This window comes from Pseudonaja textilis, chromosome 1 (assembly GCF_049901715.1).
Source record: "Pseudonaja textilis isolate UNSWEBS1 chromosome 1, rPseTex1.2, whole genome shotgun sequence".
Lineage (NCBI taxonomy): Eukaryota > Metazoa > Chordata > Lepidosauria > Squamata > Elapidae > Pseudonaja > Pseudonaja textilis.
The window spans coordinates 68,891,285-68,918,830 of NC_141990.1; the positions used below are offsets into that span (position 1 = coordinate 68,891,285).

At 37.0% G+C, this 27,546-nt stretch overlaps 2 protein-coding genes across 6 annotated transcripts in view; one reads left to right on the forward strand and one right to left on the reverse strand.

The window, feature by feature from the left end:
- Nucleotides 1-11,615, forward strand: part of HEATR1 (HEAT repeat containing 1) — a 50,438-nt gene extending 38,823 nt beyond the window's left edge. Inside the window, exons 30-45 of the mRNA XM_026705217.2 lie at nt 850-1,083; nt 1,210-1,336; nt 1,785-1,951; nt 3,427-3,473; nt 4,180-4,303; nt 5,541-5,681; nt 5,945-6,228; nt 6,879-7,029; nt 7,130-7,288; nt 7,706-7,840; nt 8,015-8,119; nt 8,213-8,381; nt 9,266-9,426; nt 9,885-10,043; nt 10,238-10,346; nt 11,345-11,615. Coding sequence (XP_026561002.1) covers nt 850-1,083; nt 1,210-1,336; nt 1,785-1,951; nt 3,427-3,473; nt 4,180-4,303; nt 5,541-5,681; nt 5,945-6,228; nt 6,879-7,029; nt 7,130-7,288; nt 7,706-7,840; nt 8,015-8,119; nt 8,213-8,381; nt 9,266-9,426; nt 9,885-10,043; nt 10,238-10,346; nt 11,345-11,433 — 2,361 coding nt within the window. The 3' untranslated portion in view covers nt 11,434-11,615. The remainder of the gene's footprint in view (nt 1-849; nt 1,084-1,209; nt 1,337-1,784; nt 1,952-3,426; nt 3,474-4,179; nt 4,304-5,540; nt 5,682-5,944; nt 6,229-6,878; nt 7,030-7,129; nt 7,289-7,705; nt 7,841-8,014; nt 8,120-8,212; nt 8,382-9,265; nt 9,427-9,884; nt 10,044-10,237; nt 10,347-11,344) is intronic.
- Nucleotides 11,616-11,912: 297 nt separating this feature from the next.
- LGALS8 (galectin 8) lies at nt 11,913-25,948 on the reverse strand. Of its 5 annotated transcripts, none has more exons than XM_087937212.1 (10): nt 25,820-25,948; nt 23,582-23,711; nt 23,359-23,451; nt 22,638-22,726; nt 21,749-21,959; nt 20,025-20,144; nt 18,408-18,434; nt 16,781-16,869; nt 15,245-15,410; nt 11,913-12,742 (listed from the first exon to the last, which is right to left on the reverse strand). In XM_087937212.1, exons 3-10 carry the CDS (start codon nt 23,398-23,400, stop codon nt 12,593-12,595), a joined length of 894 nt encoding a protein of 297 aa, XP_087793338.1. In that variant the 5' UTR covers nt 23,401-23,451; nt 23,582-23,711; nt 25,820-25,948; the 3' UTR covers nt 11,913-12,592. The 5 variants fall into 5 exon arrangements, with proteins under 5 accessions (XP_087793338.1, XP_087793347.1, XP_087793343.1 ...); XM_087937221.1 differs by having other exon boundaries at nt 25,744-25,829; XM_087937217.1 differs by lacking the exon at nt 25,820-25,948 and adding an exon at nt 25,624-25,802.
- Nucleotides 25,949-27,546: the final 1,598 nt, after the last annotated feature.

A 27,546-nucleotide genomic window follows, 5' to 3' on the forward strand; every position in this document is an offset into this window, starting at 1 on the left:
CTCTAAGCAGTTTACAGAATCAGCATATTGACCCCAATAATCTAGGTCCTCATTTTACTGACCTCAGAAGGATGGAAGGCTGAATCAATCTTGAGCCTGGTGGGATTTGCACTGCCAAATTGCAGGCAGCCGGCTGTCAGCAGAGGTTGCCTGCAGTACTGCATTCTAATCACTGTGCCTCCATGGCTCTTACGGTGATCACATGACCCCGACACACTGCAACTGTGCAGTTGCAGCTGTGCCAGTAGCTAAGCGACTGAATTTTGATCTCATCATGATCATGGAGATACTGCAATGGTCGTAAATGTGAAAAACGATCCTAAGTCATTTTTTTCAGTGCCATTGTAACTTCAAATATTCACTAAATGAACGATTATAAGTCAAGGATTACCACTATAGCAAACTTAGTCTTGCATCTGAGACAGTAGTATTCTTATTTTTATTACTTGCAGCTTGGATTCTAAATGCTTTGGCTTAATTCTTCCTTTCTTTTTTTAAACAGGAGTTTCCTTTACTGTAGATCTTACTCATATCATTGCTGGATTTACAAGACAATAACAGCTGTTTCCAATACTAATTCAAATTTGCCTTTCAAACATTTACAGATTGGTTTTGCCGTACAAACCCAGCTCCACTCATTGTATTCTAATGTATATATTGTTATATGATCTATTCCATGGTTATTCTTTAGTATTCAAGCTTTGGTTATAACCTTGGTTCTTTTGTGGGTTGTGGTTTCTTATTTTTTGTTTTGCTTCATTTGAATAAAGTCTTGTCTGTTTTTCCTTTGTTTAGCCTTTGGTTTGTATGTATAACCTGTTCCTTTAAAAAAAAAAAATTCCTTTGTAGGCGGAGGAAGATGGTAGGTCTTCAGGAACTGCAGGGAACATGGAAGGAGTTGTGATTAAAATAATCCGGGTTTTTGTGGATGCCTTGCCCCACGTACCAGAGCATCGACGTCTCCCAATTCTAGAGCAACTTACAAGTACTTTGGGGGCAGAGCGATTTCTGTGGATTCTTTTAGTACTGTTGTTTGAACAACATGTGACCAAATCTGGAGCTGCAGTAGCCAGTGGGGAGAAGGTAGGTAGAGTCTTGAAGGAGCACTTTGTTTTTAAAAATGCATGTTGCTGTGCAGAATGTTGCAATACAATGTATAAATATACGGCATTTTATAATACTGTTTTCTTCATCTTGCTACTTACATAGGATATTGTTTTGGAAACCGATACAGAATTCTGGATTTCTGTATGTTGTGAATTTAGCGTAATCGAACAATTGCAAAGTTTAATGAAACTACTCAACTATTTAACAAACCTGCCAGAGAACAAAGAAGGTAATTGCCAGCAAAGAAACTTGTGGTCAGCCACTCAATAAACAGATTGGGTTGAATCCCAACTGAAAAAAAGCTTGCCTAGGAGGTTCATAATCAGGCTTAGTGCTTTTTTCTCCAGAGATGGCCACAAAATACAGTGCAGCAAATGGTACCTCACCTGGTCAGAGTTTCCCAAACCAAGGTAGTTATTTGAAGTAATGATAAATGAAATATCCTTTCACGGTACTAAAAATCTGCTGCCTGAGTCAGTCCCCTCACTCTACCCAAAATTAGAGCAAAACTTGTTGTATTACTCAAGAAATGGCCCAATTTATACAACATACTGTACTGCTTTATAGCATAGGTATGAATAAATGCTTTTAGTTGGGGTTTTCCATAATGTGTAGATAGATTTATTTACTTACTTACATAAAGAGATCTATATGGCTTTGGGGTCTATTTTTTGCAGATGACCCCGGACAAAAGAAGTCAAGGCCACTGAGGACACAATCCTACAATCAAGAAACAGAACTCTTTGATGTGGAGTCTCACTCTGGCAAACAGTTGAGGCATTTGAAATTCCTGGCAGTCTCTTTCATGTCACAGCTTCTGGCTTCAAACAGTTTTGTAAAAAAAGTGAGTTGAATTTATCTTTCCCCAGAATCGATAAGAGTCCCATTACCAGTTGAGAACCTGTAATTTCCATGAACTGAGGCAAATTGCAGAAACTTATTTTCTCTTCACTTCTGGCTTCAGTGTAGTGCTGGTTGGTATAACTAGAAACATGCTTCGCATTAAGTGCAAAATAAAATAACATTACTTGTTATTTTAATAGTTTTTTAAATGGATTTCTTTACTGTAGAAAGGAATGTTTCTACAATAGAATGCTATTTTTCTATAAAGCCTGCACACAATATTGTTGACTAGATATCTTGGCAAAATAAATCAAGGGATGGAATAAGTTCAAATTACAGTGAATTTTTGTTCCTAGTCATGGATGAAGCCAGAGGCAAATATATACATATTGTGGCTGGCAGTTGAACATTCCATCCATGTACATGTTGTACATATCTGCCATAACAGCATAACACAAAAGCAGATTTGTTTTTAGGGTTGGTCATTTGTGATTAGTGCTAGCTTATCAATAATTAGGATAAATATATTTAAGCACATTTAAAAATGCATTCTGTAGTTAAAGAGAGACCTTCAGAGACCTAACCTGCCTGCTTTGAATTACTGCCCCATCTGCTACAGTCTTTGCCTTCCCCAAAAATTTGACATGCCCCTGCCACCTACAATATTCCATTGGGACAGATTTGATTGACCTTTATATTGAAGTGGATTCTGATGCTAAGAATAGTAGGTGTTGTGGAAACAATTTTCAGGTGAAAATTTGAAAGCCAACTACCTGTTGGAACTCTTGTGCTGTCCCTTTTAAAAAAAAAATATTAATGAGAACTCATAAAAGCGAGTTCCTTGAGTGTTTTTATCCAACTCTGATTACTGTTGGAAAAGTTGACATCTACTTTGAAATTCTATATGCAAAGGAGACTTTTCAAGGCTGTGTTTTCACTAGTTAGGAACATAGGGAACTATCCATCAAACCATTAGCCAGTCCCACTCAATCCTGTATGTTATACAGATGGCAGCATGAAGGTCCTGAAAATGACAAGGATGAAAATTTTAAAGAACTAAAGGCCATGTATGAATCAGTGTATGGCTATAGTAGAAGCAAGGATTGGAAAGGGCAAAGAAATGCAGTGAATAGGGATGGTTTAACTTGATCCAGTTAAATTTCTTTTTCTCTCATTTAATTTCTTTTGCTCAGTACTTATTGTGTCAGATTTTAATACTGGTTATATTGAAAGGGAAGAGCTTGGTGAATATGTACATGTTCATAATAATAAAAAGGATGGCTTCTTCAGGATCCTGAATGCCACCAATTTTTTAGTGTAAAATTGAATTCCAGACAAAATAGCCATGAAGATTCTATCTGGTTAATGCTATTACAGCATGTTAGCGCACCTCACAGTCATGTTCATCCACCTGAATTTAATTCACATTAACATGATATGGACTATGTAAGTGGTTTTTCTTCCTTTGTCCTCTAGGTAGTTGAATGTGAAGATTCTGAAGAGTTAAAGGAACTTGAACAGAAGTATGTTTGCTTTTTGTTGAATATTTTAATTAAGAATAGAAGTAAGCTGTATAGGAAAATTTTGAGAAAGCATTACTTTACATCTCTTACCAGATGAGAAATTAAGTATATCAATATATCTCTCTCCTCTCCCTCTCCCTCCCTCTCCCTCTCTCTCTCATCTATCTGCCTGAAATACTGCCTATTAAGGTATATGACACTAATTCAACAGGAGATGATAGGCACACATAAGAAAACCTGAAACAGGGCAAGGACAATTTCAAAACAAATCAGGGTGATCTGTGAACATTGTGTTACACTGTTTTTTGCAGGGTTTCAAGAGATAGAAGTTGTAAAATTAATGCTGGGCCCACACTTTGATAGGGCGGGATCTAGTCTTTAATTATTTAGGGTAGCCACTAAAATCAGTAGACTGACTTTAAAATTATGCCAGCATAATATAATGCAAGTATTCAGCTAACATTTCCTATTGATGGAGCATCTTCTGTCAACTAAGTGTTGGGACAAATTTCAAGGATAATATGGAATTCTACTTGGATGCCATCACCATGATGATGATAACGAAGTTGAATCTAATGGCACGCATGCCCACATGGCTTGTTTCCTGTGGATAAATGGTTTCATTTTTGGATTCTCTGACTTTTATTCTAATGAAAAATTAATGCGGATTGATGTAGTTAGTCATTCAGTATGGTTGTTTTTCTAGGTTGTTGGAAAAAATTCTTTGCTACATAAATGCAGTGGCACAATCAATAGAAAAAAATGCCAACACTTTGACAGCCAAATTCTGGAAGGTTTTGCTCAACAAATCATATGAACTACTGGATAAAGTAAGTATTATTCTACTTGCCAGTAAGATGACATCTTGAAGCTTTATGATTTTGATGTAAAAATGGGTTTATTAATTCTAAAACACCAGATAACCCGGGCAAGAATCTTAGTTGTTTAAGATATCTTATTTTATCTGCTTATCGCAGATTTGCCTAGCAAATTAATTTTAGTAATAATAATTTACAGGTACCTAAGAAATTTATATGAATAAAAACAATAATACAATGCAGATTTAAAAATGTGTAAACATTCGAGAATATTAATCTATGATATTTGGAAAAAGCTTGAAAGGAGAAGACTTAACAGAAAATATGATAGAACTTTGGCTTTTCTGAAAGGTGGGGAAATTATCTGAAGGATGTCTCTTCTCGGTTATATCTACCCAACCCACTAGAGCAGGGAGGCGAGGAATAATGCAGGCATATCTGGCAAGACCCAGAAGAAGGACTTTCTCCATGGTGGCTCCCTCCCTTTGGAACATCATCCCCACACAGATTAAATTGGCCCTCACTTTGACATTTTTTCACAAGTCCCTGAAGACCTGGTTCTGCCAACAGGCCTGGGGGAAAAATTGTTCGAAAGAAGAATATTGTGCTAGAGTGCTGGTGATGAAATAAACCACATGATAAGTTCCAATTAGGGAAAATTTTGTAATTGATTACGGTTAAAAAGAGAAACCTACCGTAGGCGGTTTTGAACTCCCCTTCATGCTGGATCTTAATCAAGACTTGAAAAGGCTTGGAATGTGGGAAAAAACGAGCGAAGAAAGCTCACTCGGCTTATACTGTTCCCTTCCAATTTTGATTTTGTGGTAGAGAACATGGAGAAAGACCTTGAGGGATAGGAGGAAGTACGAGCCACTACCAAGGCAATGGATAAGCAGGGCTTGAACCTACTTGGCACTAAGTAGACCAAGTATCTCAGACAAGCCCACCCTAAATCACATAAAAATAAAGTGAAAGCGAGAGGAAGCACATTGCAAGATTCTGCTACTATAGTTGTCATGGTAGCCATAATCGTGACCCATATGGCATTGGTTTCTTAGTCTGCTCTACCTTGTTGGGTTGACACTGGGTTTGCATTCTGAGATTTTCTTGAGCTTCCCTCAAATTCAGGAGTCAGTAGCATACTTAGGATTGGAATGGGGTAAAGATTGTTAGATTAGTTTTTCTATCTAAATACTAAAACAATTTTACCATTAATTTTTTAAAAATTGTTCCTGTGTTTTCTTTTTAGATCAATTCCTTGATTCCAACAGAAACCTTTATTCCTGTCCTCAGGGGCCTGATGATCAATCAGTTGCCCTCAGTGAGACGTAAAGCCATGGATCTCCTCAACAATAAACTGCAGCAGAACACACAATGGAAACCAACCCAGGTAAGCAATTTTTCTTATTGTCCTTATTGCCATATAGTAGTCGCACTTTGTGCCACATAGCATAGCAACTGCAATGGAAAAAGGTTCAGCCTTACCTTTTAAGTATAGCACTTAAATAAAGAAGTACTGGATCTGGAACTCTGAACTTACTATAGGAAATCATCTGCTGTATGCTTGTTTGGATTGCAAGGTCTGGATATTGGCTTGGATGTTCAGCCCTGGAACCTTCCTATGAATAATTCCACCTCATTTTGTCCTTTCAGGTGGAACTGCTGCTAGAATTGGTTCCCGACCTCCTCACTGTGGTGCGGCATCAAGAAGCTGAGGAGCAGGCAATTAATAGGCAGACGGCCTTGTACAGCTTGAAGTTGCTGTGCAAGTGCTTTGGCAGAGAGAAACATGAGCTGTTTGTAGATGTGCTAAAAGTGGCCATTGAGGTGATTTCTGCAGATGGGAAGGAAGAAAGAAACATCGTTGGAAGTGCTCTGTTGTGTGCTGCTGAGGTCACCTGTGTGCTGAAAGCATTGGCTATACCGCAGCTTCCAAGGTACTCTTCTTCAAGCATAATTAAAGATCAAGAAATTGAACATGTGGACTGTCCCTTGAGATTTTTTTTTTTCAAAATAATGCCTTGCGTTGTAATGGGTATATCAGTTAAGCAGCTGTAAAAGATACGGTGGTTATTTTTCTTCTCCTTTTATAGACATAGGTTTTCCAGGAAATTCTAAAGGGGGAAAAAATCAATTGATATTGGAAAAAAAAATGTATGTACTTCCTTCTGTGCAAATGATTCTAAATTCTATACCACATATGAAATAATTCTATACCAGATAACTGATTGCTCTTCCTCGCAAAAAAAATGCTTGAGTAATATTCATAGGAATTTTTTTTATAATTAGTTGGAAGCTTTCCACACACAAAAAATAAATTAAGCACTTTCCTGATTATAATCATTCAAGAAAATAGTGATAGATAGAATGCGTTTTGAATCAGGTGCACAATTAACTATTACACCATCCTCTTATTTAGATTGAGAAACTTAGCAGTGAACATTCATTATTCTGTGTTTTCAGAAGAGCTTGGCCTTTGATTTTATTTAAAATACCATTTAGTGAAATCTATTTGAGTAGACAGTTTGTTTTATTGGGAGGTCTGTTTGAGTATGAACAAGTTAATCTTGTGTATCTTTTCTCATAGACTTATGCCGGCATTGTTAAATATACTGAAACACAAAAAGGACTTGGTCGCCAATGAAATTTATTTACTTAGCACAGTGACAGCTCTACTGAAAATTGTGGAAACGTTGCCACGCTTCCTCAGCCCATATTTGCTTAATGTCCTGCTCCAGGTCAGTAAACCAACTTTGATTAAGAGCAAGTATTAGTTAAGCAGCGCAACGTGTGAAACTTCTGTGAAATAATTTGATTTGTACATTGGCTGCCTTCTAGGTGGTCCACTTGGACAGAATTACTGTTGAAATGGGGCCTTCATCCCAAATTAATCTACGTGTGGCATCTCTGAAAACCACTTTGGCAACAAAACTTCCATCAAGAGTTCTTCTGCCAGCAATTGTGAAGTGCTATAGTGAAATTGCAAATGCTTCTAAGGTGAGATGTGCCTTGGTTCTTTCAACATATCTCTTGCTATATTTCTATACATATATAGTCAATATATTACCTCAGGCAATAATGGAGTTCAGAAAATGCGTGGTATTATACTTCATTGAGAAGGAAGCATAATTCCACCTACAAAAGGCTGCATCCTTTACTCAGCTAACCTGTGCTCTATCATGGCCTTGGATTTGGCGCTTAGTTTCTTTTCTTGGGCAAGGAGGAAAAGGAGCCAGGGTCATGTTCCTTATGGCTCTCAAATTTCACACTATCCTGGACCAAAGCTTTTCCTTAAGAAAAGATGCTATCAACTTTTTGAAGGGAAACTCAATCAATTTGGACAGATTTGTTTAATAATTTGAATCCCCTTGGGTATTAATCTGAACTTGTATCTTTATTTGTTTGTTCTTCTAGAATGATGTAGGTACTATTATGGATATTTTGAAGGAGCACATTGTAACTCTGGAGAAAGCTCAGCTCTCTGCTCATCAATCTGAGCTAACAGCATTTTTCACAAAGGCTTTGAACTTCAGAGCTGAACACTCTCAGGTGAAGCATTTGAGATCTTTTGGGAGTAGCACAAATGTGTTCCTCTTCAAGTGAGGTTTCCCTTTGTATTAATCTCTTTATGGGGCAGTTTAAAAGCTCAGTTCTGGGCAGGATTGTGCCCACAATCCTGTAAACAGTGCTACAGATATTTTGATAACGCCTGCTTTATTCTAGGACAATTTAGAGAAGGTTGGCAAAATAGAAGCTCGAATTATCACATGTTTAATCAGCATGGTCATGAAGCTTTCTGAAATGTCTTTCCGGCCCCTGTTTTTCAAGGTAGGAATTTGAACACACTTCTATCTCAATAGGTTTCTTGTTTGTGTTTTGATACAAAAAAAAAAAAACCCACCCCTTGTCTCTTTCTTTCAGCTCTTTGATTGGTCCAGAACGGAAGGGGCCCCAAAGGATAGACAGTTAACTTTCTACCGACTGGCAGACTGCATTGCTGGCGAGCTAAAAGGGCTATTCAGCCTATTTGCTGGCCATTTAGTGAAACCTTTTGCTGACAATCTGAACCAGATCAATACATCAAAAACAGGTAAAAATTCCAATTTAAAATAAATGCAAGGAAGAAAAATATTTTTAATAAGGTACATTATAATGCACTAAGAATGCAATAATGCATATTTATAGCTCAAGTGAAGGAGAATTTGTAGCTCAGGATTGACATGAGGGGTCCTTGGTGCTCTGTGAACTTGTTTTTTTCTTTCAGATGTTTCATTACCCAAACTTAAGTAACATCATCATATTTTTAATTTTTCTTCAGAGCTTATTTTCATTATGTTTTTAAAAATGAAAGCCCAGCCTCAATCTTTGAAAAATTTCAAAGGGATGCTTCAGTGAAGCACTTCTGCTGCTCAGAAAAAAAACACTAAGCAGAATTAAGGTATCAGGGTGGGCCCAATTAGGGAACATACTTATGGATGGAACAAAGCCCATTTCTTCCTCGGCATTCTACAGTCTGTCATACTTTTAGCTTGTCTTCTCATACTTTAGTTCATCTCTGCACTATATTTTTTTTAAAAAGGAGAAACTTGATCTGGATGGCATTCTGGAAGACAATTACCCAAATGTTTAACATGCTGCATCACACAGATTTTATAAATTATTTGTTGTCCTAATACGTTATTTCTCAACCCAGGGCAGTTTTCAGACATGTGGCCTTCAATTCTCAGAATTTCCAAGCCAACACCCTTGGGGAATTGAAATCCACAGATCTGAAAGTTGCCACGGTTGAGAAACATTGCCGTAATATTTAAAAAATACTTTTTAAAGTATTTTAATATTCCGTTTACAAAAGGCTTTAATTGTAAATATGCTATAAATGTAATGTTCTCTTTGCTTGTATCGTATGAAGAGTACAAAGTGATAATCGGCTAAGTTTAAATGCCTTATTCCTGTACCTTTTGCTGTTTATTTCAGATGCAGATGAAGCTTACTTTGACTCCGGGGGTGACACTGAAAAAAGTTGCTTATTACTACAGTATAGCCTTGATTGTTTGTACAAAATCTTCCTTTTCGATTCTCATCATTTTGTGAGCAAAGAGAGGGCAGAAACATTGATGCTGCCTTTAGTCAATCAGGTTAGAGAGCATTCTCATTCTTATTAGATTATTACTTAATAGTGCTATGTAATACTTGGATCATTTTTACAGATGTACTTTATTCATCTGAGCTGGTTTCTTTTTCAGCTTTTCTGATTGTCAAATCAGCATACTTGGCTTAAAACTAATGAGTTGAGTGATGTACTGTTTATAAAGCAACAATCTAGCAGTGTTGTACAACCAATGGTTAAATGCAGTGTTTTTTACGGATTCCAAAAAAGGGGTATTAAAAGTATATAAAGAATCAAAGAATAGATAAGAAAAATAAGAGAATCTATTCTAATCCTAAAAGCTCCAGCATAAAATTGCTTTAAGTAACAGCAAAGAATTTGGTCAGGCTAACTAGCCCATTGTTGGTTGAAATTAATTTTTTTCCCCATTTTTTTTTCCTCTCAGCATGGAAGTTATTTTATTTTATTTTATTTTATTTTTGGTAGCTGGAAAACATGCTTGGAGGAGAAGAGAGATTCCAGGAGAGAGTGTCTATGCATTTGATTCCATGTATGGCGCAGTTTGCAGTCGCAATGGCAGATGACGCTCTGTGGAAGCCCCTGAACTATCAGATTTTGCTAAAGATGAGGCATGCATCACCCAAGGTTAGTGGCAGATATGTCAAGTTCTGCTTAAGACAAGGTGGCAAGTACGATTTAATACATGTTGGGGGTCAGTCTTTTAAAAACTGGAATGTTGTTTATTGTACCCAGATGTTGCAGGGGAGGGAGCCAGAATTCGGCCATTCTGACTACGCTAATACTTTTGAATGTCCTGATTGCACTTCTTTTTGGTTTAGGTTCGATTTGCGGCTTTGTTGGCTTTGTTAGAGCTTGCCGAAAAAATAAGAGAGAATTATATGGTGCTACTACCAGAATCCATTCCTTTCTTAGCTGAGCTTATGGAAGGTAATGTATTGCTTATTGTTCTTGCATCTAATTACTTTTTCCTCAATAAAACTACTTCTAATAAAGCATGGCTGTCCTGCAATTCCACCTTAGGGACAAATTATCCTGTCTCTATAGAAATCTCCTGGACTTCAGGCTGCATGGTACCACACACTAAACTATATTCTTAGGTCCTATGAGCACTTATAGCCTTGGGTCTAAGATAGTTAAGAACAGTTTCATTGGAGGATATATATTTTTCTCACTCATAAGGAAAACTTTCTCCATGGCAAGTTTTCAGCATAAATGTACAGGATGTATCAAAATCCAAGTCAATCACAGTGCATTTTAGTTTATTTCCAAGAAAATGTCACAGTATTTATGTTCAAAAATTATGTGTCAAACAAGTAAGGGTTTAGAAGAAAATGGAATTAATTCAAGCATTACATGTAATTTATATAATGAATAGTCTAGGCGGCTTATGTTTTGTTTGATGCACACACACACACACATAGTGTATCTATGTACTGAGTTGGTTCAATAGCTAGAATAGGGAACCTCTAAAATTAAAATTGATAATTAAGCACTGATTGAACCCCAGCTATTTATAAAGTTATTTTCTGCAACCTGAGAAAATTGATTCCTTCCTTGGGCAGAGCTAACATCTACATTAAGAGTTATACTACTAATCAGTTTACAGCTTATACGCCTTGCAATATGGTGCTGGTCATTGCTTTTTCTGAGAACACTTCCTTTGGAAACTACTGGGAAAGTTTCCTTGGAGTTTCCCAATCTTTTCCAAATTTAATTTTAAGGTTAATATATAATAGCAATGATACATACATTTTAAGACATCTATTTGAAAAGGTGTAAGTTTCCTCATGAGAGGAAAGGTACATTTGAAAATAATAACATCCAAACAGTTGAAACCAGCTAAAAAAAATCTCTGGAAGGTAGGAGAGAGAAGATGCAGATTGAGAGACCCCTAAATTGTTTATTTCTTTTTGCCTTCTTGGCAGATGAATGTGAAGAAGTGGAGCATCAGTGCCAAAAGACCATCCAGCAGCTTGAAATTATTCTTGGGGAACCACTCCAGAGCTACTTTTAATCCCATCCCGCCAGCTCTTCTGGGTTTAGAGGTGAAGACTTATAAGGACCAAGAGAACACAATCTTTATCTCACTCTTTGCTTTATGTATACTTTCACAAATATATTTGATCATTTTGTTCAATATTTATGTTAAAAGACTATTTAGATTTTAATTAAAAAGGAACAAATTTTTAAATGTAATTTCTCTACATTTACTTTTTTAATGCAGTTTTTAAAAGGTTGCATTACACTTACTATGCTGAATTAAGTTTAATTTCTTATCACTTTTCTGGGCCACATAGAAAACTTTTATCACATCTACTGTATACGTTTGATTTAGAACTGAGGGAACAAATTCAACCCTTTTATTTCCCCATCTAGAAACTCATACTGTCCTAGTTGAAGAACTTGATTTCATCTTGGCCCTCAGTTCTTCCTATTATTCATACCAAAGCACTTTAAGGATAAATTACAGTTTAACAGAAGATTCCACACTGCTTGCACTTTCAGAATTTTAATTATAGATTGGAAAATCATACATTCTCCATAAAGCTCAGCAGAAAATTATAATTGATTCTGAACATATCAGAACTGTTCACAGATATTTTTGAGAACATAGATTTTAAAAAATGCTAGGCAGTAGATTGATACACAAAAACTCCTGCCTAGGTAAACAATCTTAATGTAAACAAGTTATATATTGCACAGAAATATGCGGAAGCCTACTAATTTTACTGAACACTGATGAGGCAATCCTTATTGAGTTCAGTGTAGTTTCTTTCCAATTATGTGTATACTGGATTGCAACTTAATACTGGTGCTTCTAATAGTATTTTTCAACTGTAGCATCAGAATATTTCAAGGATTATAGTATTAATCATAAATTTCATGAGCTTTATAAAAATCTAATGGGTATACACCTTGAGAATCAAGCCATTCACTATGAACACTAAAATACTGTAAAAGCAGGCAATATTCTTCAAATATGTCATTTACATTTAGGCACAATGTCAGCAGTTAGTAAACTATACATTTTTAGACCATTTTATGGTTAGTTATTAAATATAGTACTTCAGCTAATGTAAGTGATCACATACAGAGAAATTTCTGCAATCTTCTTTTTTTTTACATCAAGATGATTCTCTGCAAGCAATTAATAAAATACAGGTACTGCACAATTACCAACATCTCACATCTAGGAGTTGAATATCCCCGAAGACTTCCAGTATACGGATCTTGTCAAGCTGCTTAAATCGATGTTTGTACTCTAGGATATGCATGCCATTGATAGCAACATTATATTGATGATCTTTGCAGAAAATTATCAGCTGAAATTCAGAAGAAAAATATCAATAGCAATAGAATCAACTTATGGGGCAAAAAAGCTGTAGAGATTCTCAGTCAACCAGGTGATGGTTGTCCCAAAGGTGCTTTTTCAGGAGGCAACTGGACTTTCTTTTTTTTCTTTTGAATACATTTAGCTTCTCATCTAAGAAGCTTCTTCAGCTCCAACAGAAGCTGAAGAACTCCCCACTATCTTGTCAAAACTGAAGAAGTTTTTTGGATGAGAAGCGCAACGTCTTCAAAAGAAAAAACAAAGTCCAGTTGCCTCCTCAAAAAACACATCTGAGACAACTTATAGGGCGCTTCAAGACTTTGGAAAGGAAAGAATACAAATGCAATGTAATACCATTAAATTAAGATTGACCTTTCAAGAATCCTTTATCAAATCAAGCGGTCTACTTCACTATATCCCTTGAACAATTTAGCGTTTAAATCAATTCTCTAAATGTATCCATAAAACTTGTTTGTCTACAACACGCTGAGTTGCAAAACTGAAGCTACAAATACAGGTGAAACTCAAAAAATTAGAATATTGTGCAAAAGTTCATTTATTTTAGTAATGCAACTTAAAAGGTAAAACTAATATATGAGATAAGACTCATTACATGCAAAGCTAGGTAGTTCAAGCCATGATTTGTCATAATTGTGATGATTATGGCTTACAGCTCATGAAAACCACAAATCCACAACCTCAGAAAACTAGATTATTGCATGCAATCAATAAAACAAGGATTGTACATAGAACAATATCGGACCTCTGAAAAGTATAAGCATGCATATGTACTCAGTACTTGGTCTGGGCCCCTTTTGCAGCAATTCCTGCCTCAATGCGGCGTGGCATGGAAGCTATCAGCCTGTGGCACTGCTGAGGTGTTATGGAAGACCAGGATGCTTCAGTAGCGGCCTTCAGCTCTTCTGCATTGTTCAGTCTCATGTCTCATCTTTCTCTTGGCAATGCCCCATAGATTCTCTATGGGGTTCAGGTCAGGCGAGTTTGCTGGCCAATCAAGCACAGTAATCCCACGGTCACTGAACTTTTGGCAATGTGGGCAGGTGCCAAGTCCTGCTGGAAAATAAAGTCAGCATCCCCATAAAGCTCGTCTGCAGAAGGATGCATGAAGTGCTCCAAAATCTCCTGGTAGACGGCTGTATTGACCCTGGACTTAATGAAGCACAGTGGACCAACACCAACAGATGACATGGCTCCCCAAATCAACACAGACTGTGGAAACTTCACACTGGACTTCAAGCATCTTGCAGGGTGTGCCTCTCCATTCTTCCTGACTCTGGATCCTTGGTTTCCAAATGAGATGCAAAAGTTGCTCTCATCAGAAAAGAGGACTTTGGACCACTGAGCAACGGACCAGTCCTGTTTTTCTTTAGCCCAGGTAAGACAGTTCTGACGTTTGTTGTTCAGGAGCGGCTTAACAAGAGGAATACGACACTTGAAGCCCATGTCCAGGATCCACCTGTGTGTGGTGGCTCTTGATGCACTGACTCCAGCCTCAGTCCACTCCTTGTAAATATCCCCAACACTTTTGAATGGCAACATTTTTTCCTGACAATCCTCTCCAGGCTGCAGTCACCCCTGCTGCTTGTGGGAGCACTTTGGGAACATCCAACTTCTTTTGCAATTACCTTTTGAGGCTTCCCTCCTTATGGAGGGTGTCAATGATGGTTTTCTGCACAACTGTCAGGTCAGCAGTCTTTCCCATAGTTGTGATTCCTTCTGAACCTGACTGAGAGACCATTTAAAGGCTCAGGAACCCTTTGCAGGTGTTATGGCTTAATTAACTGATTAGAGTGGGACACTTTGAGCCTAGAAGACTGAACCTTTTCACAATATTCTAATTTTCTGAGATTGTGGATTTGGGGTTTTCATGAGCTGTAAGCCATTATCTCAATTATGACACATCATGTCTTAAGCTATCTTGCTTTGCACGTAATGAGTCTATCTCTAATATTAGGTTCACCTTTTAAGTTGCATTACTGAAATAAATGAACTTTTGCACGATATTCTATTTTTTCTGTTGCATCCAGTAGCTTGCCAAACCTTCAAATCTTGGAAAAAAAGAACATGTAATGCAAACGTCTGAATATCATCTTGTTTTTAGATAGTTACCAATTTATGTACATCCAAGAGCACTGACCATCTAATATAGGTGTATTTAATTCCCAGAATTCCTGAGCTAGCTATCCCGACTCAGGAATTTGGAAGTTGAAGTCCACATGTATAGTTTTCCATACATTTCATGGTCCAAATATGTGTTTTTCCATAAATTTCATGGTATTTTTCCCTTCCTCCTTTATCCTTTATCACAAATAATTCATAAATGTGTGAATTATTAATGCCATTTATTTATTTATATGGCCATTCAACTCCAGCATTGTGACTTGACATACAGTAGACATAAATAAATAGTTTCGGTTAAAATCTAAAACATTAATAGGCAATATACAGTCCAGTAATCTTGTTTCGTTCCTACCTCAAAATACATTCCTGGGCTGAAAGGAAAATGAGCAATAGATGTTTCCTCTTCTCCCCAACTATTGAACAGGTAAGAATTTCTCACAAAAACATTATCTTTTATTCGGGGATTCAAATGAAGAGCAATATCACTTGACTCACTCGGCTTAAGGTTAATTGTAAAGCTGAAAATAAAAATTGTGACATCAGTTACGTAGCCTTAGCCTTCCTCCAACTAAGTGGCCTCTATTTTGTTCAGCTCTGAAGCTCTCATTAGTTCTCCTTCCAAGTTCATTCATGTCTTCACCCAGGATTGAATTATATTTTCATCTCTCCTGCCAACATTCCATTTCATGTCAATCTTCACTATCACTTTGCTGGTAACATTTAACTCAGTTTCAAATTTAAGCTTCACTCCTAGTCTTGATGAATAGATTGCCTCAATGTTGGAGACCCGTAGCTCAAGTCTTGTTATGACAAAAATCACAGCCACCAATCGGTCCACAATTCAACTATTTTATAGAAATCTTCTTGCCTTTGATTCAGAATATAGGTTAACAGAGTAGGCAATAAACACTTCCCTGCCAGATAATAACCCTTTTCCCCCCTATTATTTCCCTATTTTATTGCAAAAATCAAAGTAGGTTAATAATATTGTTATCAATGTAAAATATTGGTGATCTGCCACTTATTACACCTTTGACTGATCCACCTCAAATATTTCTGTGTAATAGAATCTACATCATTGTTCTGGAGCAGAGAATCTCTTACAAATGTCCTCTATACACGGAGGACATGTATCAAAAAGATGAGTGAGAAGAGCTAAAGCAGAAACTTTCCCCTCCCACGCACACACTTGCCAGCTCTTATACTCTAAACACTTAAGAATAAAAAATAAAAATAAAAATAAATAAAAGAGAGATAACAACTCTTGTTAAGTTTCCATGCAAGCTGGGGGCATAACGACTTAGAACTATGCTCTAAGACGTTACAGTGTAAGACGTTACAGTGAATACATGTCTGTTTAAACAGTTGGCAGGTGGGAATTATGTTGAACAGATGACAGAAGGCTAGTACTAGTACCCCTCAGGCACACATATCTACACTAGACCCAAAAATCATTCCTAAGAGAGAACTATTATTGAATCAATTGGTGGACGGAGGGGAAGAAGCAAATTTATTAAAGGCTTTACATATCTAAAGTTAAGGATAACCAACATGTCAAATATCTGGGTCAGGCAAACACAAACAATATGGAGAACAAGATCTTGATTGATGTGGGGAAAATTTATCATTTAGCAAAATCACAGTAAAACTGTCCTCCAGATAAGTAGATGTTTGTGGACATCCTCTAACATTGCAAATCTGGGTGTGATATTAATTGCATGGTTTTAGGTTAAAGACATACATATAGGGAGTAGTAGGGTTTCTTTATGAACTCGGTAAGGTTTTTCTCTAGAAGTTTAGGGATAAATTACAAAGGCCTCCACTGAAATAATACCAGCATGTAAAATATTCACTGTTACAAATAATGCAGTATTCCAAATGTACTAACCCATTTGCTTTTTCTTTAACTTCTCCTTTAACAATAATTGTTCGTCCAGGCTCAACAGAATAATTAAGTTTCGTTGAATAAGGAATTACCTGAAAATATAATCAGGCCCAGAGTTACCTATGCCAAAAATTAATAAACTATAGATTATATATATATCATGTATCTGAGTTTTCTGGTACTTACATATCACTCGAGGCATATAATAATTAAAGACAAGGCAATAATAATTAAGGGAAAAAATTAAAAACAAGTGATTATTCACAATTATTACTCCTTTACAGAGTTATGGCAGTTCACATTCAGAAATGATCTGAACAAGCCTACTTTGGTAGAAGGGTTTCCTGCCTAAGCAGGGGGTTAGACTAGAAGACCTCCAAGGTCCCTTCCAACTCTGTTATTCTAAATACTAAACTTTATATTTGGCTGCAACAAGCTTTCTCTCTTACTCCCTTAGTTTTAAAACAGAGATGTTCCAGGACAACCATCAATTCCCAATGTTTCTGTATTGTACATTTTTCATGTGATAGATTAAACTATTAAACATAAGGGTGTGTGTGTCAATATTCCTCCTCAGTTCAGAGCTTTTAAGATGTTACTTTTTAATTTTTCATATGTCCTTCTTCCATCTATCTCTTTCCAGTACGTCTGTTGCTAAAGCCATTTTGCCTCAAAAAGGTGAGGGAACTGAAAGCTAGGTCCTACCTGCAAGGATGAAAGGAACTGCATATGTTTAGCATACAGAAAGGACGACTGAGGGAAAACAAGATAGCAGTCTATCTAAAAGGCTATTATACAGTATAAAGGAGGGAATAAATTTGTTCTCTATTGCCTTGTAAAGCAGGATCAAATCATTGGGTCGAAACTACAGGGAAACTGATTGAGGTTAGATGTTAGGGCGAATAAACCAATGGGAAGAACTGTTAACTGGTGGTGGTATAGGTTGGCTCAGGAAATAGAAGCTCCTTGGAGGCACTGATTGGAGAGCTATCTGTCTGAACTGCTTTAACAGACTCTTCATCAAGCAGATAACCTGATAATCTTTTGAGGTCACAATTCTATGTACAGTATTTATTTCAAGAAACTCCGACGTGGCCATTGCAAATGGCAACTGCAGAAAACTATCAAAAGAAATTGCCCTGAAGGACAATTGGAATGCTGCCATTGCTGTTTGCTAAACCAGCACTTGTTTGGTTTATACAGCATGTAGTAGGAGTTATTCAATAAACCATGGCTTAGCAGAATTTTGAATCCAGTCACTGGGTCTTGTCAGAGGGATGACAAATCATAAATCAGCTATGCCCTGGTCACTCCCGTGTGCAAATATATTTGTAAGGAAAAAGTTTACATTGAGATAAAGAAAAGTTCATGTCCTCGTGTTCATTTTCATTCTGTAACACAGGGGTCCCCAGCCCTCAGCCCATGGACTGGCACTGGGCCACAGCATGCCAGAAATCAAGCTGTGCAAACAAGGGAAGCCTCAACTGCGGGATGTAGGCAGCACAAAAAACCACGCTCCCTTCAGTCTGTGGGAAAAACCTTTCTCCTCAGAACTAGTCCCTGGTGCCCAAAAGGTTGGGAGCCACTGTGGTAACACATTCTAGCGGTTTGTATTTAGAAAGATACTTACAAACTGTGAGGTATCAGGTACATCTTCCTGTATAGAAAAAGAGACAATCTTAAATATAAAATAAGAGAACAGGATTGTAAACTTAAGGAATACATTTCCCCTGTTTATGGATGCTTGAGAATCTTGATCAACGTAAGATATATAATTAAATAAAAAATACTGACATGAATTGTGATGTCTGAATATTAGTATAATATACTATACTAACAATAATATTAATAGTAACATTATTTGAATTATGATATCTGAGTAGTCCTTGTTCAGCAAACACAACTGGTTCCAGAGACTCGGTCATTAAGCAAAGTGGTTGCTAAGTGAAAATCACAAGACCACAACTGTGCTTATGATTTTACTTCAGCTTTCTTTTGCTTCAAAGAGTCAGAAGGATACAACTCTTAATAGCCAGGTGAGCCCAAGCAACAGGGAAGGTTTCCAGAACGCAATTCATGAGGAAGCTGGATAAAAGACCAAATCTTATAGCTCTTTTTCCCCCCCTCTCCTCTGCTCTTTGGAATTCTCACCCTGTTGCTAGAATAATTAGCAAGGAGGAAATAAATGTTTGTGTTTACGTTCACTGGAGAAGAACAAATTGCAAGAAGAATAAACAGGTATCCAACGAGGAATTCATTGAAAGGAATGTGTGCTAGTACTGGTTGTTTGCCTAGCCCGCTTGCGATTCTGAGCTGCTCAAGAGGCAAACAAAAGCCTTCAGCGTGAAACTTATTACAGGTACCGGTAGTCCTTGACTTGCAATATGAGTTTAGTGACTGTTCAAAGTTACAATGGCACTGAAAAAAAGTGACTTATGACCATTTTTGCCACTTACGACCAATGCAACATCTATATGTTCATGTGATTAAAATTCAGACACTTGGCAACTGATTCATATTTATGACAGTTGCAGTGTCCCAGAGTCATGTGATCCCATGTTGCAACCTTCTGACAACCAAAGTCAAGGGGACAGACGGATTCATTTAACAACTGGTTACTAACTTACCAATTGCAGTGATTCACTTAACAGCTATAGCAAGAAAGATGGGGCGAAACTCACTTAACAAATATCTTGCATGGCAACAGAAACTTTGGGCTAAATTGTGGTCAAAAGTCGAGGACTACCTGTACTTTGCCCAATTGTATATAAAAATATAAAATAAAATATGTCAACCAACAAAAAATGTCCATAGCCAAGAGTCATCAATCATGCTCTCCAATTAGATTTTTTCAACGGCAGAAGCTTCCGTCATCTAATCAGTCTTTGAAGAAAATATGAATGGAATGTACTTTCGATTCCACACTGCTGCCTGCTCTTTGAAACTCCCCTTCTTTCTGTTGTCAACTATAAAATGTGTATACAAAATGTTTTATGAGTTGACAAAGTGCTTTTATATGCTATTGCTGCAATTTGATCTTTTAGATCAAGACAGCTCCTTATACTGAATGTGTGGGCAAATTGTTTGTTCCAATTCATAATTCTGTTTATGAAGCAAATGGTTCAATCCATTCTATTCACATCATGAATTAATACCTTGCATACCAACAGAATGTTTAAGAAGAAGAATAAATATTTTATACTTAGAGCAATGCCAAAGGAAAAGACAGGCTCTTGTAATAGCTCACCTTGTTGGAAACAAATCCAACCAATGTAACTTTCACTTTTCCAGATATTGCAAGAGTGTCAATTTTTTCCAGATTAATCCTATGTTTATACAGCAACACATGCTTTTGGTTAACTGACACCTGTAAAAAACAGCCAATTAAAATTTGAATATTTTATACAAAAGCACTGATTCTGTGTAAGAAACATTTGTTTAGATAACAAATTGTTTTTAAATTAATCAAACATGTCTTAAGGCATTTTATAAAAAGTAGCCTTTTATTTTTGATGGTAATTTAGCTATAACCCTTAATTAGCAAACTATGATTTAAAGCCAAGATAAGCAAACCTTTTGTCTGAAGGTTACAATTCATTTCTTCTGATCAACATGAAGGCCACAATGGGTGTGGCTTGTGATTCTACAATAACAATGCAGTAGTTTGGCCAAACTTTTCAAATCTATTTTTAGCATGACAAGACAATCAAAATAATTGATGACTGTAAGGCTAATACAGCAAAACCTCTGACAATTTGAGGGAGGGAAAGGTGAATCCAACTCTTGAGGGGATTCCAACTTTTTGGGTGGGGTCCCTTTATATCTCTGCAAATATTGAAATACTCACTTGCCTTTGCAAGACTTGAAGCACCCATTTTCTGAAATGTTTGTTATCTTTGAGAGGCTCTTGAGATCACAGCTGGAAGGCTGGAGCCACATGCAGCCTGCCAGTCCCTAGTTTAGAGTTATATGTGAATTAAAGGTGTGCCTTTGCACCATTCTCCAATGATTAGATTTCAAGGTGCTAATAAAATGCCAACTATCCACTGGGTTGAATCTTGCCCAGTTTTGCATTAAGACCACCTCTGGCGTATTAGGAACAGCATTATTTAACACATCAATCAGTAGGGCAAGATAGGAGGAGTAGATACTTACAGGGAAGAAAAAGCCCTTTGTTCCTATCCACCTGCATCTAGAAGTCATACTCAAGAGTCCCATTCATTCTGAAATACATTGTTCTTACAACATGAGTGCGATTTGGCGGTTCACATCTCACCAGGCTCAAGGCTGACTCAGCCTTTCATCCTTCTGAAGTGGGTAAAATGAGGACCCAAATTGTTGGGGGAAATATGCTGATTCTGTAAGCCACTTAGAGAGGGCTGTAAAGCACTGTAAAGCAGTATATAAGTGCTAAGTGCTATATGCTGTTCTCCTGAAAAACTGAAAAATGCTTTCTGAAGTTTACACCACGATCTCTACCTATTTTACTTATAACTACCACCACATTCGTTCAAACTTTAAAGAATGGTATAAGAGACATTTTCTCCTTCCACCAACAGGCAAAAATGTCTTTCATGTTGGGATTTGATTGCAGAGTTGTGGGGTGGGATGCATAGTTTTGTTTTTGCTCTTTTGTTGATAGCAGCTATCTAATTAGGTTTCAATTACATTGGGTTAAATTTACTTGAATGTTTTGATTAAGTATCTTGCAAGTTATTAAAAAGCCAACATGTGGGATATATAAGCTAAATAAATACAATATTAATAGCACTGACCCAGAAAGTATCTAACCAAAAAATAAAATTTAGAAATAATTAAGTAGTTAGTACTCCCAGTGAAATCAAAGTAACTTAAGCCTAAACTTAAATTTAACCTGTTGAAACTAATGGGAGCACAGTATGTGGTTGTACAGGACTTACTGAACTAGTATTGCTAACTGGCTGCTTAAATAATTAAATCCTAGCAGTTTACCTGGAACTTATCATGGCGAACCATAAAAACTATCTCAAAAGGTTTCATTTTTTCGAAAGGCATCTCATACGTGATCTCTTCCGTACCCCATCTTTCATTCTGCAAAGTATTGCAAACTAGGCAACCGGATCTTTTGAAACGAGGGTTGAAATGAAAGGCTACATCCGCACGAGGTTTTGTACTGTTGCCACACTGAAAGTCTACCTGGAACCTAGTAAAGTCAAACACACTGGAGTCAATGCAATTCTTGCTGAAGCAGCAAACAATCTCTAGAAATGGAGAACCTTCAAGCTGTTGCCTCCATATTCCATCTGTTATATGAACTTAGAATTTTGAGCAGGATCAACAGGAAGATTCATTCTGCAGCCTGCCCAGACTCATGATGATATCTTCAAAGAACAATATATAGGATTTAGAAGCATTGTTTCTAACTTCTGATATGATCTCCAACATGTGGACAGTTTTCTTATAGGACCACGGATATCCCTAAAATAACACACTCGTGGCCATGGCCATTCTATAGGACAGTGTCATAACTCTAGCTAATATTACATATGTAGGCATAACTTAGAAACATTTTCTCATTTCATATTTGTATTTCTTATTAAACGGTGTAAGATGGTCTCTTGCATGCAGTACTAAAATCAATTACTTTATCCACGCAAGTATAAGTTTGTGGACAGGTTCAACAAAATAATGTAAACACTTTCACCATCAAATTTGTGATCTAATATCAACTAACAATCATTATTGTAGGGAAAGTTTAACATTCCTCAAAAGCTTTAATTTCTCAAAAGACCGAACCATTTCAATGAATGAATAGATATGGTGCTTGCCCTCAATAACCTTATACAATAGCTTTTAATAAAACATATATTTTTAATTTTACCTCTCTGAATCTTCAGGAACAAATCCATGTATTATTACAAGATCTCCAGGCGAAAGACCATCAATTAAGGTCCCAGCATATGGAACAACCTATTTTAAAAAGAGGTATGTAATTTCTAGTCTTGCAACTTAAAGGGAAAAATCATTTTTTCACAATGTTTGATTTTTTAAAAATCTAGATATAGTAAAATAATTAGCTTGCTCTTCCAGTTTAGTTAGTTCAGGCAATCTCTTCCTAAGGATAATTTCTAAGATTCAGAATCTCTAAATTGAGATATGAATATGCAAGATCAACATTTCTCTTACTTGAGCCATGCATTTTCACTCAACTGCTGAGAATAAGGAGTTAGACATGCAAGCATAGTTAGGTAGCTGTGTGCAGCAACCCTTATGCAAGAAAGGATTGCCATGGACCTTCACTATAACTATGTGATTTCAAGACAATCAATATAATCAAATCAGTTTTACAATAAGCCACGTAGAACAGGTCATCAGTGTAAAAGCTAAATTAAGGTTTGAGACCTAAAATTATTCTAAACCAAACAGTTGGGAAACCTATTTGAGCAGGCAGGATTCAAAGTCTATTTTTCTGCTCTGCATGGAAACTCTATTGCAGCTTTGCTGCCCTTATTCTTCTCATATTCTTTCCCCAACCTCTCACTTCAGAAATCCCCCCTTTTTAAAAAGACTGAATAGGTCAACAAGGAAGAAGAGATAATCACTGGGCTCCGGACTGTCCTGTGAAAATTGTCCAAAGACATCATTTTCTGTCTTCTCAGCTTTAGAGGTTTGTAGGGTCTGTATGCAAACAATATCTGAAAAGTAAAGTTGTAGAGCTACATTTTAATTGAACATAACTGAATACGTAAATACCTTGAGAGAACCATTAAAGGAAACACAAAGGAAATGTTTGGAAAGAGAATATGATAGAAAAACCTCTGTTACCTTTGAGTATGAAGTTATCTGGAGGAGAACAGATGTAAACTACTCCAGGAGACTTAACGTTCCAATATTAAGCTACGGAGCTGATAGGTCCTCTAAAACTCTAAGCCTTTTGATCAGTGGGCTTCTATCTCTTGACAAACAGAATTCGAAAGCAACATCAGAAATAGGTGTTTTTAAAATGCCCAGAACTTAAATTGTCTCATGCTTAAGCATGTCAAGCGAAAGCTCAGCAAAGAACTCAAAGAAAAAGTCACCACTGCTACAACTATGATCACAGGTTTCTTTAAAGAATCACTATGGTTTTCCTCCACACACCCAATATCTTCTCTAATTGCCATTTCATATATGAAATGGAGACAGTTACGTGTGTTCCTAGAATAGCAAATATTACACCTCTGCTCTTTGCACTTTACTCTTTGCATGTCACACTTCACTTCTGAGTCCAATTCAAGGTGTTGTTTTTTGTGGCATAGGATTAGGTTATTTGAGGGACCATCTTTCCCACCTCTGCCCATCCCCATCAGAAAATATATGATACAGGATCCTGTCTGCTAGGGAACTGCACTTGGCAGGACACAGTGCTGCCTCGAACTTTAGGCTTCGACTAGCATTTTAAAAGGTTGACATGAGCTCTTTTAACAAGGGCTCTTTTTTAACTTTAAAAAAGCACGCTTTTCTCTAGGTCATTTCTTTTGGCAGGCAAGAACTTCCTTTTTCAGCAACTTCACAACAGAAAGTGTATACTGAAATCCCTTGAATATACTTGCAAGTCTTAAGATAGGAACCAGCTGGAAAGAGTAAAGTAACCCACAAATTCCCATAAATGTGGCATATTATCTAGAATCAGTGTTTATATTATTCAAGTCTCACATGTAATCAATGTCTTACTGTTTGATCACTTGCTTTCTGACTGTAACATATAGCAAATGAATGGAGCATCTGTTTTTGTAGAAGACTTGAAAAAAACCCTCCCCATTAATAAATGCTTTTTGCTTTTCTTAGTTACACTTGGTGATTCATATTTTTGGACGGGCAAAGAAGTCCCTTTGCAAAGATAAATGTCACTCTCAAATTCAGGGGTCAAGTTCTTATCAGCTTACCAGCTCCACAGGAGGAGCCCCCTTTCTGGCATGGCATCCATCTTATTCTCCTCCCACCACTCCTCCCACATGACGCTGGCTCCATCCCTGTTGATTTTCAGGAACTTCCTAATTTTTCCCTTTCTTTTTTCCTTGCACTTTTTACTCCTTTCTATTTTCTTTAAGTTTCGGTTTTACTCTATTTCATCATTATAATAAAAAATAATAATTTAGAAATACTTGATTTTAGGCATGGTTAATATCTGCTAATTGACTTCCCCATACTCAGCTCTCCAGGCCATTTTGCCCTAAACTCAAACACCATCACAAGACTTTTTCTCTACCACAAGATTTTATCAAAATAACTCATGAGGAACTCACGAGATGCTGTATTTTAGCCTCAAGGCCAAGGGAGGCAACCCAGTGAAATCTTCTGGCTCTCTTAAAGGATTATGACAATATTACATTACAATCCCCTCTGATATTTAATAAACAAAATAGCTACTTTGGTGAATTTCCCAGTCAAGCTGCTTTCATTTTCATTGTCTTTAAAAAAAAACAACCACACAACTTCAAGAGACTGGATAATATCAGATTACACTATAGGATTGTTGTGCACTAGCTGCCTCCATGGCAAATGGATAAAACAATTCTAGGCAATTTCACACTCTTGCAGCCACTGCAGTTCTGTTATTATAATAATATTGACGTTCTTTATCTTCATGAGCAAATAACGGGGGGAAACACGACCTTCACCCTTTGCTAGCAATACTTTTTTGAAGAGATGGGTGCCCCGATATCTAAATGACAGCCACGCAAACCAGGTTAGTTTCTTATAAATTAAACGCACAAACTAATTATTAGAAATTTTGCTTTCTCTGATCCTGCTGGCCCTACTTTAAGTCAGCTTTAAGTTCCAGCTAATTTCACACAGATCCCGGGCTCCAATTCACTGAGACCAACCGAATTTAATTTCCACTGGATGGCGCACGGTCCGCGCTCTTTTCTAAAGTTTCCCTTGACTTGATTCGCCTTCCCATCCTCTCATCCAAACTAGATCATTTACTCCAAGCCAGTCGCTACCGTTTTCAGCTGCATCTTTTTGCTTTTAACCCTCTGCCGCTGCTCAACTGCCGGATGTTTGACAACTTTAACTCACCTCCGCATCTAGGGCGCGAACACTTCGCCTTCCGGCCAAAACCGCAGCGGTTGCTTTCACTTTGCATTTATCATGGTTTATTTATCACGGTTTAAAATGGTGCCTCGGCATTCTTCCTTTTCCTGGTTCACAAGATCCCGAACAATGACATCATCACACCAAGAGACGCCCCTCCCACATTTAAAGGAACAAGAATTGGATGAAATTTCAGAAAGCTTTCTGCCTATGATTTGATCGGCTCTGGAAGAAGATTTAACCAAATCAGGGGGGCCCAAACTTGGCAACTTTAAGACTTGTGGACTTCAAGCTATGCTCGCTGGAGAATTCTGGGAGTTGAAGTTGCCAAGTTTGGAGACCTCTGAACCAAATCCTCAATGGCTTTAGGTCTCTGAAGAAAGCAAGAATATTGGTTCCTTTGAACTTTGGTGCTGGAGAAGACTCCTGAGAATACCGTGGAGAGTCAAGAAAACAATCTGATGAAACATTTATCAAATCAACCCAGAATTCTCACTGGGGCCATTTTTTTTTTCTTATTTTTAAATGTTCTTGTTTATTTTATTATTTGTATTCACTTGATTTTTATTTGTATTCTTTGAATTTTTCCCAAGGACCTTGAAACAATCTCCCAATCATTTTGTTCACAAAATAAACAAGTGAAGATATCTAAATCTTTTTTTAAAAAATACAGAAAGGTTTCTAGGATAGAAAAGGATTGTAGAAAAATAGTGAAAAATAGTGAACTTTATTAGAATAAGATGAATGCATTCTTGCAGGGATACTCAGGGTGGCTGTCACCAGGTGTCACCCTCATGTTGGAGGATACATCTACTGCCACTGTTATAGTCCAAGGAACTTTCTATTGAAGGAGAGGCATCAACTTGCCCTTCATCTCAGCAGCAAAATATATTGGATTCCCCATCCATTGAAACCTATGAAATAATGCTTACTTAACATGTCTAAAGACTTTAATGCATTACAGTACTAGAATTCATCAATAGGTGGGGTGAGTCTTCTTTTATGAATTATGAAGCAAATAAGTTTCACAAGTTTTCCTACCTGGTCACCATGCTATAGTGGCACAGCTGTTCATAAATCTTTACATACTACTTATTTTGTAAGTCATTTCAATTTCATAAATGCATTTCAGAAACAAAGATTGTGGTGAGAACGCAAGCAAACTCAAAAATATTCACACATACTACAGTGTGAATAATACATGCTACACTATGTTCAAGGAGAAATAAATAAATAACACTTTTACAGTCTCTGTCAGTGGTGGGATTCTTTTTTTTTTTTTACTACCGGTTCTGTGGGCATGGCTTGGTCGGTGTGGCAGGGGAAGGATACTGTAAAATCTCCAGTCAGAAGTGATATTTGCTGGTTCTCCAAACTACTCAAAATTTCCACTACTGGTTCTCCAGAACTGGTCAGAACCTGCTGAATACCACCTCTGGTCTATGTCAAATGTTTATGGCAGTAATCTATGTAACTGCAGATTGGACCATCAGTCCTGCTTTTGTTTCATGGCTCATAAATGCATAAAAACTTGAAGAGCTCTTCATATTACACAGTACCTTCCTTGTCTGCTCTTGTCTGACCTTTGAAGGTCAGTGACAGCAAACACTGAAGTTAAAACTTCTTGTTGGAGTCAGAGCAACGTCACCAGCAGAAATTTTATGAGTAACTATAACCCAAACAAACTCCAGTTAGGAAATTGGATAAAACAG